Here is an 11,613-nt window from a genome sequence, read left to right on the forward strand (position 1 = left end):
CTGTGATTCCTCTTTGGCTCCAGTACCTGTAGCCAAGGTGCTCCATGGGAGAGTGCCCTTGAGAACTTCAGTTTGGTCACTGGCACCTGGGACATACACAGGACAAATGAATTCCCAGGGAAGCCCTCCTCTACAACCCCAGTATAAGAAAACATGTCTCAGGCTGTGAAAACTCTTGGTCCTGAGAGTTTCCACTCTCAGGGATGGGGAAAAAGGGAAATTGTATGATGGTCATGGAGATGTAAGAGTGCTTCAGGAATGAAGATGACATCTTTCCTTGACCTCCTACTCTATATGCTCCTAACTCCTGTATGCACCTCTGCCTTCTGCATGTTTAACGCCCTGGGTGGACACTCAAGGTCCTACTGGACCAGTTTGTAAGACTACCAAATAATTTGGAGGATCATACCTCCACTCATGTTCTCTCATGCCTACTCATGCCTTTTACTTTGTGCTCCTCCACTATTCCTCAGGCCTTCTCTTTCCTTTTATTCTCCCAGCCCTGGAGAATGCGCCTCTCCAAGCCTGCAGCCTCTCAGAGCAGGAGGAGGAGGCGGAAGACACCGCCTGGGAGAAGATTGAGAATGCACGGCACCAGCTGACCCGCACCCTGAACCCTGCAAAGCTCACCCCATACCTGCGCCAGTGCCGTGTGATAGATGAACAGGATGAGGAGGAGGTGCTGAATTCATGCCGGTTCCCTTGCAAAAGCAACCAGACAGGTGGGAGAAAGCACAATCTTGCACTTAGATGGGCCTGGCTTGTGAGTATCAACCTGTTTTTGACGTGTAGTGGATGCTACCCAGAATGTGGTGATGTGTCCTCCTGGTCCTTTCCATTGTAGTGCTACTTCAGTGTAGTTCTCAGAGGTGCTTTTCAGCCAGACCTCCCTCTCATTCTCCGTGGACCTCCCCCTCAGTGTGCACAGACAGCATTGCTCCCACCCCCTTCCCTCCTCCAGCCATTCCCGTTCTTGTGGATGGAAGCAGAACTGGAGGAGGTGCTAATTCATATCATGAAGCCTGTCTATGCTGTTTTCTCTCTGGTTTGTAGGGGATTAATCCTAGCTCTTTTTCCCTTCTTCCAGGTTACCTGATGGACATTCTCCGGCGCCGTGGGAAGCGAGGCTACGAAGCCTTCCTGGAATCCTTGGAATTTTACTACCCAGAACACTACACACGACTAACAGGAAGGGAACCAGCCCAGCGCTGCTCGATGATCCTGGGTAGGGGCTGGTGCTCTGTCCTCCCTTCAGGTGCTGCTTGGATCAAAAGAGACAGAAATCTGTGCATGTGCATGTATAAAGTCCTGGTTCATGCTACTTGTGTGCGAGGAACCCTGACAACCCTGTGCTCTGGATCTGGCGGGGAGGGGGCCATATGTATGTTCGTGATGGACCGTGGTACTGTAAGCCTGAGACAAGAAGGGCTGCAAAACCACAGGAAAGCTTGATACCTCTTGATGGAAAAAGAGCATTGGGTTGAATTTTTGGGGGTTACCCCAGTCTCAGCAGCAGGGACCTGATTCTCCTTTGTCTCCTCTCAGATGAGGAAGGTCCTGAGGGACTAACTCAGTTCCTGATGATGGAGGTGAAGAAGGTGAGAGCTCAACGGAAAGAGCACCTGCTGAAGGAACACCAGCTCCAGGTGAAAAACCAGGCATTGGAGCAAGAGCAGGCCCGGATGGAGCAGCAATTGCAGGAGCTTCTGAAGGTGCAGGAGCGTTGCCAGCGGCTGAGAGAGGAGTGGGACTCCAACAGTATGGAGCTGCTGAGGCTGAAGGATGAGAACTACATGATGGCCATGCGCTACGCACAGCTCTGCGAGGAGAAGAACATGGCTGTGCTGCGGAGCAGGGACCTGCAGCTGGTGGTATGGCCCTGTGGAGCACGATGGTTGGCAGTGGGAGGCAGTTAAGGTCTGATGGCCCAGAGGGACATGCATGGATGTCCATGTGTGGTGGCCTGTGAGCATGAAGGAGCTGATGTCAGGTGGGATGTTTGTTGGGGGCTGTGCCCCTGCTCTTGAGGGGGAATGTGCCCTGCAGGGTGGCCAAGTCATGGGCATGGTAGAGGAGGCTCGCTCCAGCTGGGCAGCTAGAGACACATCACCAGCTTCTGCAACAGCTGGAGATACATCACCTAGAGAAGCCAGGACTAGCTCCTCAGAGTAGCTGTCAGGGTGATGCCTTCCCTGGCATCTCTTGGCTCTCAGCCTGGCTGTTGGTACCATGAGATGCTCTGTCTGCTTCTGCATGTACTCACTGTCCTGTGCTGCCTGCTCTGCTGCTTCTGGGCAGCACAGACACACCAGAGGCAGCTGATTCTGTCAAGCTGCGTGTTTATATTTACTCCTTCCCTGGGAAGGGGCTTGGATTCTTCTCCTTCTGGTGGGGATGGTAGCTGTGCAGCCACTCACACACAGGGCACTCTGTGCGTGTGTGTGTGCGTGTTGCCTGGCACTGCTCACAGGAGTGTTTTGGCCCAGATGCCATTCCCCCTCACCACTCCCTGCTGCCTCCTCATCTCTTTTGTGACGTTTGGGAGACTCATGCCCCACATACCTGAAGGAATTCATGACAATGCACTCCAGCTGCCAAGATCTCACCTCCAGCAAACATGTGCCCATTTCCTGCCTGGGCATGGACAGCCCTACCTTGAACCTATTAATAACCCAGTTTCCTCAGTGCTCTGCTGCCTCCTGGCATTCCCCCTACCAGTCTGTGCCTGGACCTCTCACAGAGCTTCACAGTTAACCTTTCATTCCTCATTCTGTTCTTCCTGTGCTGGCATCCTCCCCTATCTTTTATCCAGTATTCCAGCCAATGCCAGCTCCTCTGGGCCTCCTCTGGCTAGGGAGGCGAATTGCTTGGAGGTGACTGTGGGGTGAAGAAATCCCCCTGGAAGGAGGGTGGGCCACCAGGTCCCAACCTTCCTTCCCCTCCTGACTCCAGGGTCCAGCAGTGATGGGTCCCCAAAAGTCATTCTAGGTCTTTCAAGCAGATTTGCAGAAGTAATCCAGTTCCCGAGTCGCTCCTTAGCAATTTTGGCAGTGCTGCTTAGTGCTCAGTGGCTTTGATAGGTTTCCCTTGCCCCATTTGCTCTCAGAGCTTTACCTCGATGTGAAACTGGTTCTCTGATCAACTTCACTCTGCTTGACTTTATTAGTTGTTACAGGTCTGTGAGGACCTCCCTTACTCCTAGAAGTAACAGAATTCTCCTGTCTTAAGTGACATGTTGCTGGAGGAATCTGAGAGCAGGCCAGGGGGTGATGATGTGGTACCTACAGCCTTCAGCAGCTTGAGCCTCAAATGCTTCTCCGGCTAGAGTTGGCCACCCCGCACTGAATAACCTCGAGTAGGTTTTTCTGCTGCGAATTTGTTTCTCAGCTGTTCTAGTTGTTGGACAGCCTTTGAGAGACTCACAGCTGCTGGCCCTGTCAGCTCACCAGAGATCCCTGGTCCACCCGCTATCAAGGCCAGCTGCACTGGGGATGCCCCAAGGTAGTAAGAAAGGTGTTGCATCAAAAGAGGATCCTGAGAGTGAATGCACTTAGGCAAGTGCATCTTCCTCCTGCCCTGCAGGGAAAAGCTTTCGTGCACAGCTGTGCTATCCTTGGCCCAACCTTGTGATTGCCCAGCCCTTGCTTTCCGGTCTCCAGGCCTCTTTTTTCTGCCCGTGTCCTCTCTGCTTCACTCTCCTGCTAAGGCAGAGGTGCAGAGATACGTGTGTCAGACTGTGTTTCTTCTCCGGGTTGCAGGTGGACCAGCTGAAATGCAAGGTGACCAGCCTAGAGGAGGAGTGCAGCTTGCTGCGGAAACAGGCTTCTGCGCCACCCCAGCGAGAGCCGGAGGAGCGGGGGCACACCGATGCTGTGTCTGAACTGTGGGCTGAGAACCAGCGGCTCACAGCATCACTGCAGGAGCTGCAGGCCATGTTACAGGTACCTGATGGGACAGGTTAGGATCTAGGTCACCTCCTTTCCTGGGGCACGTGCTGGTAATATGGGCACTGGAAAGATGGCAGAGATTGTTGTCCCATGCTGGCCTGTTCCTTTCTCTGAGCATATCGCTTGGCTGAGGTGGCTGCCATTACTTCTGGTTATGGTTAGTGATGAGTTCTTTTTTCCAGCTCTGCGACTCATAGATGTGCTCACAAGTGTGACTTTGTTCCTTGGAGAGCCAGTAGATTAATGCAGGAGTGATGATGGCAGTCTTGCCAGTCTGCCTGTCACTGCCCTGGCCTGGTGCTCCCTTGGTGCTTGTGGTGCAGTGATGGTACCCTCTCACCTCCTAGATGCCCTGTGAGGGCTCAGTTCCAGGCTCTGAGAAAATCCTGCTGGACATCCTGGAACATGACTGGAAGGAAGCCCAAGATGACCGGCAGGATCTCTGCCAGAAACTCAACTCCCTGCAGAACGAGCTGCAGTGGGCCGAAGAACTTAGGGATAAGGTAGAGCATCCACCACCCCCCCCCATCTCTGCCCCTGTTCCCACACACCAAGCAAGGCCTGGAAGTGAAGGGAAGGAGGGGGCTGGGAAGCCACTGCAGTCACTTCCAAGAGGACTAATGCTCACTGCTTGCTGTTGCCAGTACCTCCAGGAGGTGGAAGATCTGCAGCTGAAATACCGGACGCTGCAGAAGGACTGTGATCTCTACAAGCACCGTATGAACACGGTGCTACTGCAGCTGGAGGAGATCGAAAAGGAGCGGGACCAGGTAAATTGCTTTTTCCCCTGGTCCTCCCAGCAGGACCAGGGCTTTTGTCTCTGCTCTGGATACTCCGTCCTTCCCCAGTTCATCTTCTCCATTCATGCCAGGGTGGGAGGTGGAGTTCTCTGCCTTCTCTCATTCTTAGCCTGGCTGCTTGTAGGCAATCCAAAGCCGTGATGGGGTGCAGCTACAATACTCCCAGAGCCTGATTGAGAAGGATCAGTACCGCAAACGTGTGCGGGCCCTGGAGGAAGAGCGAGATGAGCTCCTAAGCAAGCTGAGCCAGACAGAAGGGCTGAACAGCACACTGGAAGCACAGCTGCAGAGGTGCCAAGGCAGCCGCAGCCTGAGCAAGGTGAGGGTGGCTAGAAAGAAGGGGAAACAGAGAAGGAAGAGGTGTCAGGACTGAATTCTGGGGAGATGCAGTGGGATGATGGAGTCTCTTCTCTTCTAGATGTGTAGCTCTTCCTACTCCCTCTGCTCCAACCTCAGCAGCACCTGGAGCCTCATAGACAACCCTACCAGCTTTACGACTGGAGTTGTGGATGCGCTGGGGGTTTCCGTTATCCCATTCCCAGGGGATTCGGCCATTCAGAGTATGGTGAGCACTTGACCATGAGAGGCTGACCGTCAACTGAGGGCAGAGGGCAACCGCACTGCTCAGGAAGGGCACAGAGGCATTGGAGCAGGTTCATCGTGGGGCTGTGACTTGGTGGAAGACTGGGCATGGGACATTGTGTAAGGTGGGAGCAGATCCCAGGCGCAAAGCTTTGTTCTCTCAGACTGACAAACTGTCCAACACTGCACTGAAGTGTGCAGCACAAAGCTGTTTAGGGAAGAGGGGAAAGCGATACTCTCTTCATCCCATACGACACCCTAGAAAACAGCAGCCTCATGTAACATGATATCCTCCCCCAAAAGCTGCTTAATCTACACATGCTGGGAGAGAAATCCTAGCTCTTTTGAAACCTATAGCATCATCATGTTGTTTTTAAGGGAGTCAGGTCTTTCCTTTTACTCCTTGAGGCCTAGAATGCCCTAAAATGGGCAGTCCCACAGGTTACTCACACCTCTGGGTGTGCAGTGGCTGAAAATGAAGTATAAGGACAAGGCTGGATATTCCCTTGATCTTCTGCTGCTCCTGTAGCTTGTGCATTGCAAAAAGATGGGAATGCAGAGTCATGTGTTTCCACCCATGCTCTTGTCTTGGGAAAACAAGGTGCCCCTGGGTGCTTGGAGGGATTTAGATGGTCTCTGAAAGTCATGTGGTACCCAAGGAACTGTTTGTAACCTGGCCCGAAGGGAAGGGAGAGGTGGTGCTGGTGTTAGCAGGTGTTTCTTTTTTGCTCTGTCCAAGGAGGTGACTCCTGACAGTGAGAAGGATATCAACCGCCTTTCCACCTTCCCCTTTCCCCCATGCATCGGTTCCATCCTCCGTCGGCAGCGGGAAGAGAGGTGCATGCCCTACAAAAGGTGATTTCCGGGGCCTGATTGAGTCTGTGTCTCTGTGGAGCTTGGGGCCAGGGAGAGCAGGGCAGGGGAGGAGAGAACCTGGAGTAGGGCTGAGTGTGGGAAGGTTGCCTGGGAGTTGCGTGCTGGCTGGAGGTGGGGTGCTTCTGGGGATGGAGGAAGTCTGTAGAGATGGGATTGAGAACGGGATTCAAACAGGCTTTGGAAAATCTGCTGCCTCACAGCTGCCCTTTGTGTCTCCTTTGTAGCTTGTCCTGTGGCTCCTTCAGCAGCATTGAAGATGCAACAGGTACCAGGGTGTGGGCTTTCCCCAGAGGGCTTTGCTAGAAAGTGGTGGTGGCTGAAGGAAAGGAGGTTGAATAACTGACCCTCCCTCATGCCTTTGGTTTGTGCAGCTCAGTGCAAGGGCTCTGCAACTGTGGCAGGGTGCTTTTGACCCCCACATAGGCACAGTGGCCGGAAAAGCTGGCTTTTCCGCTGTAAAGCAGGTAGTTACTCGTATCAGCTCTGTTTAATGCATGGAGAGCTGTGTTGATGGAGAACCTGATGTGGAGTTGGGGGAGTAGGTAAGAGAATAAAGCAATGCTTTTGCCCTGAGGTGTTGCTGGATATTTCCTACATCTGCTTCTACCTCGGTATGGGTTATAAATATCCTGGAATGGAGGTCCCGGTGCTGGAAGTTCCTCTAGTGGGTGCTGGTGCCTGATCTCTGGGTAAATTGAAGTGGCCCTGGCTGCTGCCGCCTTCTGACTGAAATGCTGATGAAGGGAGTGAAGCTTTGTTTGTTCTCAGGAGACATGGGAAACCCTTTCTGAGAGGGTAACCATTCAAAGCCTCTCTGCAGCCTTATTTTCCCAATCAGACACCAGAAAATGCTCAGGAGAGAGTGACAGACCACCCTGAGAGTGTGAGCTCCCTGCAGCGCTCGGAGCAGTGATGTGCCCCCTCTCTCCCTCTTGCTCTCTTTCCTAGGCAGTGGTTTTGCTAGTGCCTCGCTTGGGGCCTTCTCCTCTTCTTCCAGCAGCACCTACACCAGGGTGAAGTCGGAGATCTGCTTATCCACACTTCCCAGCCGTGAGGAGGTCACTAGGAGGTGACTGCTGCTCTCTGAGCTAGGCACTCTGAGCTGTCTGCTTGAGGGGACTTTTCATGGTGCCGACGGAACACACTTGGGAGACACCTCCTTTCTGCCTTCTCTCTTGTGGGCTCTTTCTCACTAATGGGAGAAGAGAAGAATGAAAATCTTATAGTCCTTGCTTATTAGCAGGACTCCAGGTTTTTGTGCTGTCCCGTTTGTTATGGCAGGGATGGGGACGTTGCTCTGGGCTGGACACACACCTGTCTAGATAGGGACAGGACTGGGAGCCTAGATTGGCCTCGGTGTTGGGGCTGGTGGGATGGAAGGGGCTGTAGGTGTTTGTAAGCTCTGTGTGTGTGTGCACTGGTGATGGCTGTGAATCACGAGCTCTGTACCGCAGTGCTCAGTTCAATAAACACCTTAAGGCATGGGGGACTTAGAAAATGCAGTGAACTTTGGTTGCTGGACTTGGCATTTCTTCTTGCCAGGTCACTGGTGGTACAGCTCACTAGCATGAGCCACCCCAGCAACCCCTCACCCCTGAAGAAGAGCCTCGGAGCAGACATCTCCATCCTTGGAGGCAACAGGACAGGAATTTATGTCCAGTGGGTCAAGCCAGGCTCACGGGTCGAGGATGCAGGACTCAGGGAAGGGTGCCGGCTTATTGAGGTGAGTCTTGGAATGGGCTCACTTTGTGGGTTTGTAAGGCGCCTGGGACAATGCAAGGAGTGTGGAATGATCTGCAGTGCAAGCTGACCTCTACCCAGCTTGAAGTCCACTTCTATATCTCTTGTTTCCCAGATCTGCTCCCTGCCTAGAGCTTTACGCAGCATAAATGCCCATCCAGGTCTCAAGGCATGTAAAAATGCTGAGACCTTCTGAAACACTTCCTTCAGCTGTGGGAGGGGAGAAACAGAAAGGAGTCACACAGCAAAGATGGCAATATGCCTGTATGTCCCTGGAGTTGTCTGTCACCTTGTAGTATTTCAGAGCAAACTGAATCCTGTGTCCCGCACGTGCCTGTTGCAAAATGATAAATTCTGGAGCAAGATTTCTCAGGCCTTTGTGACCCTCCTGAGCTACAGAGAATACTTGCTCTGAAGAAAGCTCCTAGAGGGAGGGAAGGGTGTTTGTTTTGGCAAGAATGACACCACCTGAAATACAGCTACGCTACTTGAACAAATATCCGACCTGTAACTGAAAATAAACCAGCTCTTCCGCCACCGCTCCCACACGCAGTCATGCACACACATTTGCTCTCACAACAGCCCAGCAACTGGACTGGGTGGTGGCTGGCAGCAGGCATTTCAGAGGCAGAGGAGGGAACCAGAGGCAGAACCGAGGATGCCTTGTCCTCAGGCAGAGCTTTCCCTGGGCCTGCCTCCCTCTGTAACGTTTCTTGTGTAAGCCTGATGGGTGAGGGAGCTGGAGGGAAGCCTGCTTTTCAGCCCTTAGGTCTAACGATGTCGGGTCCTTGCTAGCTGAAGGTACCATCACTGAAGGAACAAGTGCTTTCCCTGGAGAACTGCACACGGGAGGTCGCCTACCTGAGCCTGCTGCATTGGGATGAGCCCTCTAGTCTTGTATTTCATCTGGACCTGGAAGGTAAGGCCCTAGCAGCTGGGTCTTCTTTGAGCCTGAGCTCTCTGCTTCCCATTCTGGACCCTCCACCCAGCCCTGGAGGTAAATCTCAATTATTCTTTCTCCTCTCCTGTTTGGTCCTAGGCCACCATGTCTGACAACAGGGGCTGGCAGTAGCTCTGGTAGCTTTCCCTCTCTGGTGTGACTTGTGCATCCTCTGAGTTACAGGATGGAGGTACAGACCTTCTGTCTGTTTGCCTCCTCTGCAACCCCCACCCCAATCCGTAGCATCACAGCTGTGCTGGGGACTTGGGTCTTTTATCGGTGACAGTTGTTTCCTTAGTCCCTGCCTGTGGTGACCGATATCTCCTGCTCTAGGCTACCAGCCTCTGCGGGAAGCCCTGGAAGAAGGGAAGAAGTTTTCTGGAGACTCATTCTACGTACGCACCAACTTGTCGCTTCTGGAGCCATCAGACCCTTACGCACTGTGTGTCAAGCGTCGGGAGATTCTCCATGTCACAGACACCATGCACAAAGGGCGGCTGGAGTGGTACTGCTCCCGTGTCGATCCCTTGACCATGCGAGACCTGGACAAAGGGACAGTGCCCAACTACAGCAGGTAACCAGGGAGAGGACGAAGGCAGGGGTCACCTAGGATACTTGCTGCATTTATCTGTGGTGAACATCCCCTAGGAGTCCTGAGGGGTGTAGACTGGCCTCTTGGTAGTGTGGGCTGCCCAAGCCTTGTATGGGGGACCAGTGTGGTAGTGTTGGGTGCCCATGAGATACTGGGAAGTTGAGTGAGGTTTTTGATATGCCTACACTTCAACAGGTCTATGAAGAGGATCATAGCAAGCTACGGTCCCTTGGGGCTCTAGAGTTGCTTGAGTGCAGGCTCTCTGTCTTTTCAGGGCTCACCAGCTTTTGAAGATCCAGGAGAAGGGCCAGATGCCTGGGCAGCAGAGGGGCCACAGAAATAATGTAAGCCAAAGAAGCCAGTGATGAAAGCCGTGTGTGTGTGCGCCTATGGCCACCCCACTATTTTGGCATGCCATCTGCCCCACTGTTGGTAAACCAACTCACATAGAGGTGGCAGCTGGGTTAGCAAGCAGAGCAGGGGCTTATAGCCCAGGGAGTGTTACTGCTCTGTGACTGCTTTCCTTACCCCTCCCCACTTCCCAGACTGAACACAATGGGTGGCAGACCTGATCCCATGCTTTTTTGTACAAGTGCTCCATCCCCTTTGCCAGTGGGTGTTCTGCAGCCAGCTCTGTGTGTGTGTGAAATGCTCTATGCTCTCAGCCTTATTGCCCTCACTTTCTCCTCAGCTAAAGAAACGGGCCTTGGACCAACTGCGCCTGGTGAAATCCAAACCACAGAGGAGCCCAGAACAGCCCCCTCAGCAGCTATGGCTAGACCCCTGCTCAGGTGAGCTTTTACCCCTGTGCCTGCCCTATCACCCTTGGAGATCCAGTCATCTCCTCTAGGCACTGAAGGGACATTGGCATCTGGGATGCCTCAGTCTCTCTGCCCAGGATCCCTCTTCTAACTCTTCTTATGGGATTTTGGGAAGCCTGTGCATATTTAAAGTCCCTATTCCTTTTCTCTGGTTTTCTGGGTCTTTCCATTGCTTCTGTGGTTCTTCAGGTCATCTAACTTTTTGAGGAGAATGAATTGATATGTAACTCAAGAGAGTCCCAGGAAATGGGCAGGGGAGGGATACAGCCAGGGTATCTGCCTGTGAGTGAGAGTTGTAACCAGGGTAGGATTTCTCCTGGGACTGGTTAGTAGGTGTCTCCATGAGTCAGGATGAGGGGATGCAACAGGAAGAATCAGATGGTCTGTGAGCTGGTGACAGGCTAGCCTCCCATGTTCCCACCTTTGTTTTTTTCTTCATTCGTGTCTTCCAGACACAGACATGAACCTGAAGCCTTATAGCCTGGTGCGCCCTGTGGTGGTCAAGACACCCCGTCCTGTGGTGCTGTCGCCTAACTGCATTGCGCCACGGCTCATCAGGAACCTGCTGGACTTGCCCACCTCTCGCCTGGACTTCCACGTGTGCCCAGCAGGTAGGCAGTACTGAGTGGTTGACATGTCCAGGGCTGTTTTAGGACCCTGTGGTTGAGTGATACAAAGTATGTGAGTCTCTTACTTCTGAGGGCTGCTTTCCCCTTTTACCTCCTGCCACTTCTTAGCCATGTAATGGGAAGCTAAGACATTGCTCAAGGAGCTCACTTCTGTAGAGACCTTGTTCAGACCAAATCAAAGAATAGGTGCTCTTAGTCTTGGATGTATGAGATGTCGTCTCATGGGACTCTTGGAAAGCACATGAGGTGTCTCTTCAGCAGCCGAATATGGGGATCTCTCAGTCTTTCCTGACAATATCTGTTGATAGGTCACCTTGTGGGGCTAAGTGTCTGTAAGATGTTCCCTCATATTTTTAATCATGTCCTAATCCTTTGGCCCACGAGGAAGCTAGACTTCCCTTCTGGTCTCCTGGGGCATGGGCATCGTCTCTCTTCCCTTGAATGGGTGGCAGTGGCATTATCTTGCTGCTCTGGGTGGCTATTCCCAGAGATGAAGCCCATGGTTGAGGTGGGATTTGCAGGCTGGCTTCATATCAGCTCTTCTTCCCCAGGAATGAGAGCATCCAGTCTTAGTGCTGTTGTCCCGTTCCTTCTGCCAGCAGTGTGAGGCCTACACACTGCTGCAGAAGCTGCTGGGGAAAGGGGTTTTCTCCCATAGGGAGAAATCATAGAACCATCTGGTTGGA

The 11,613-nt window shown here is 52.8% G+C and overlaps 1 protein-coding gene across 1 annotated transcript; it reads left to right on the top strand.

The window, feature by feature from the left end:
• Nucleotides 1–500: 500 nt before the first annotated feature.
• CARD10 (caspase recruitment domain family, member 10) lies at nucleotides 501–10,909 on the top strand (the record flags this gene model as incomplete). Its single annotated transcript, XM_010136868.1, has 17 exons — nucleotides 501–722; nucleotides 1,088–1,225; nucleotides 1,546–1,871; nucleotides 3,759–3,941; nucleotides 4,295–4,450; nucleotides 4,592–4,717; nucleotides 4,872–5,066; nucleotides 5,166–5,312; nucleotides 6,069–6,184; nucleotides 6,430–6,470; nucleotides 7,154–7,274; nucleotides 7,748–7,928; nucleotides 8,741–8,864; nucleotides 9,219–9,459; nucleotides 9,752–9,821; nucleotides 10,169–10,268; nucleotides 10,751–10,909. Coding segments are annotated over 17 exons (2,646 nt in total), but the record flags the coding sequence as incomplete, so codon positions are not given.
• Between the last annotated feature and the right edge of the window lie 704 nt (nucleotides 10,910–11,613).

Source organism: Buceros rhinoceros, unplaced genomic scaffold (assembly GCF_000710305.1).
Source record: "Buceros rhinoceros silvestris isolate BGI_N320 unplaced genomic scaffold, ASM71030v1 scaffold24045, whole genome shotgun sequence".
Classification (NCBI taxonomy): Eukaryota; Metazoa; Chordata; class Aves; order Bucerotiformes; family Bucerotidae; genus Buceros; species Buceros rhinoceros.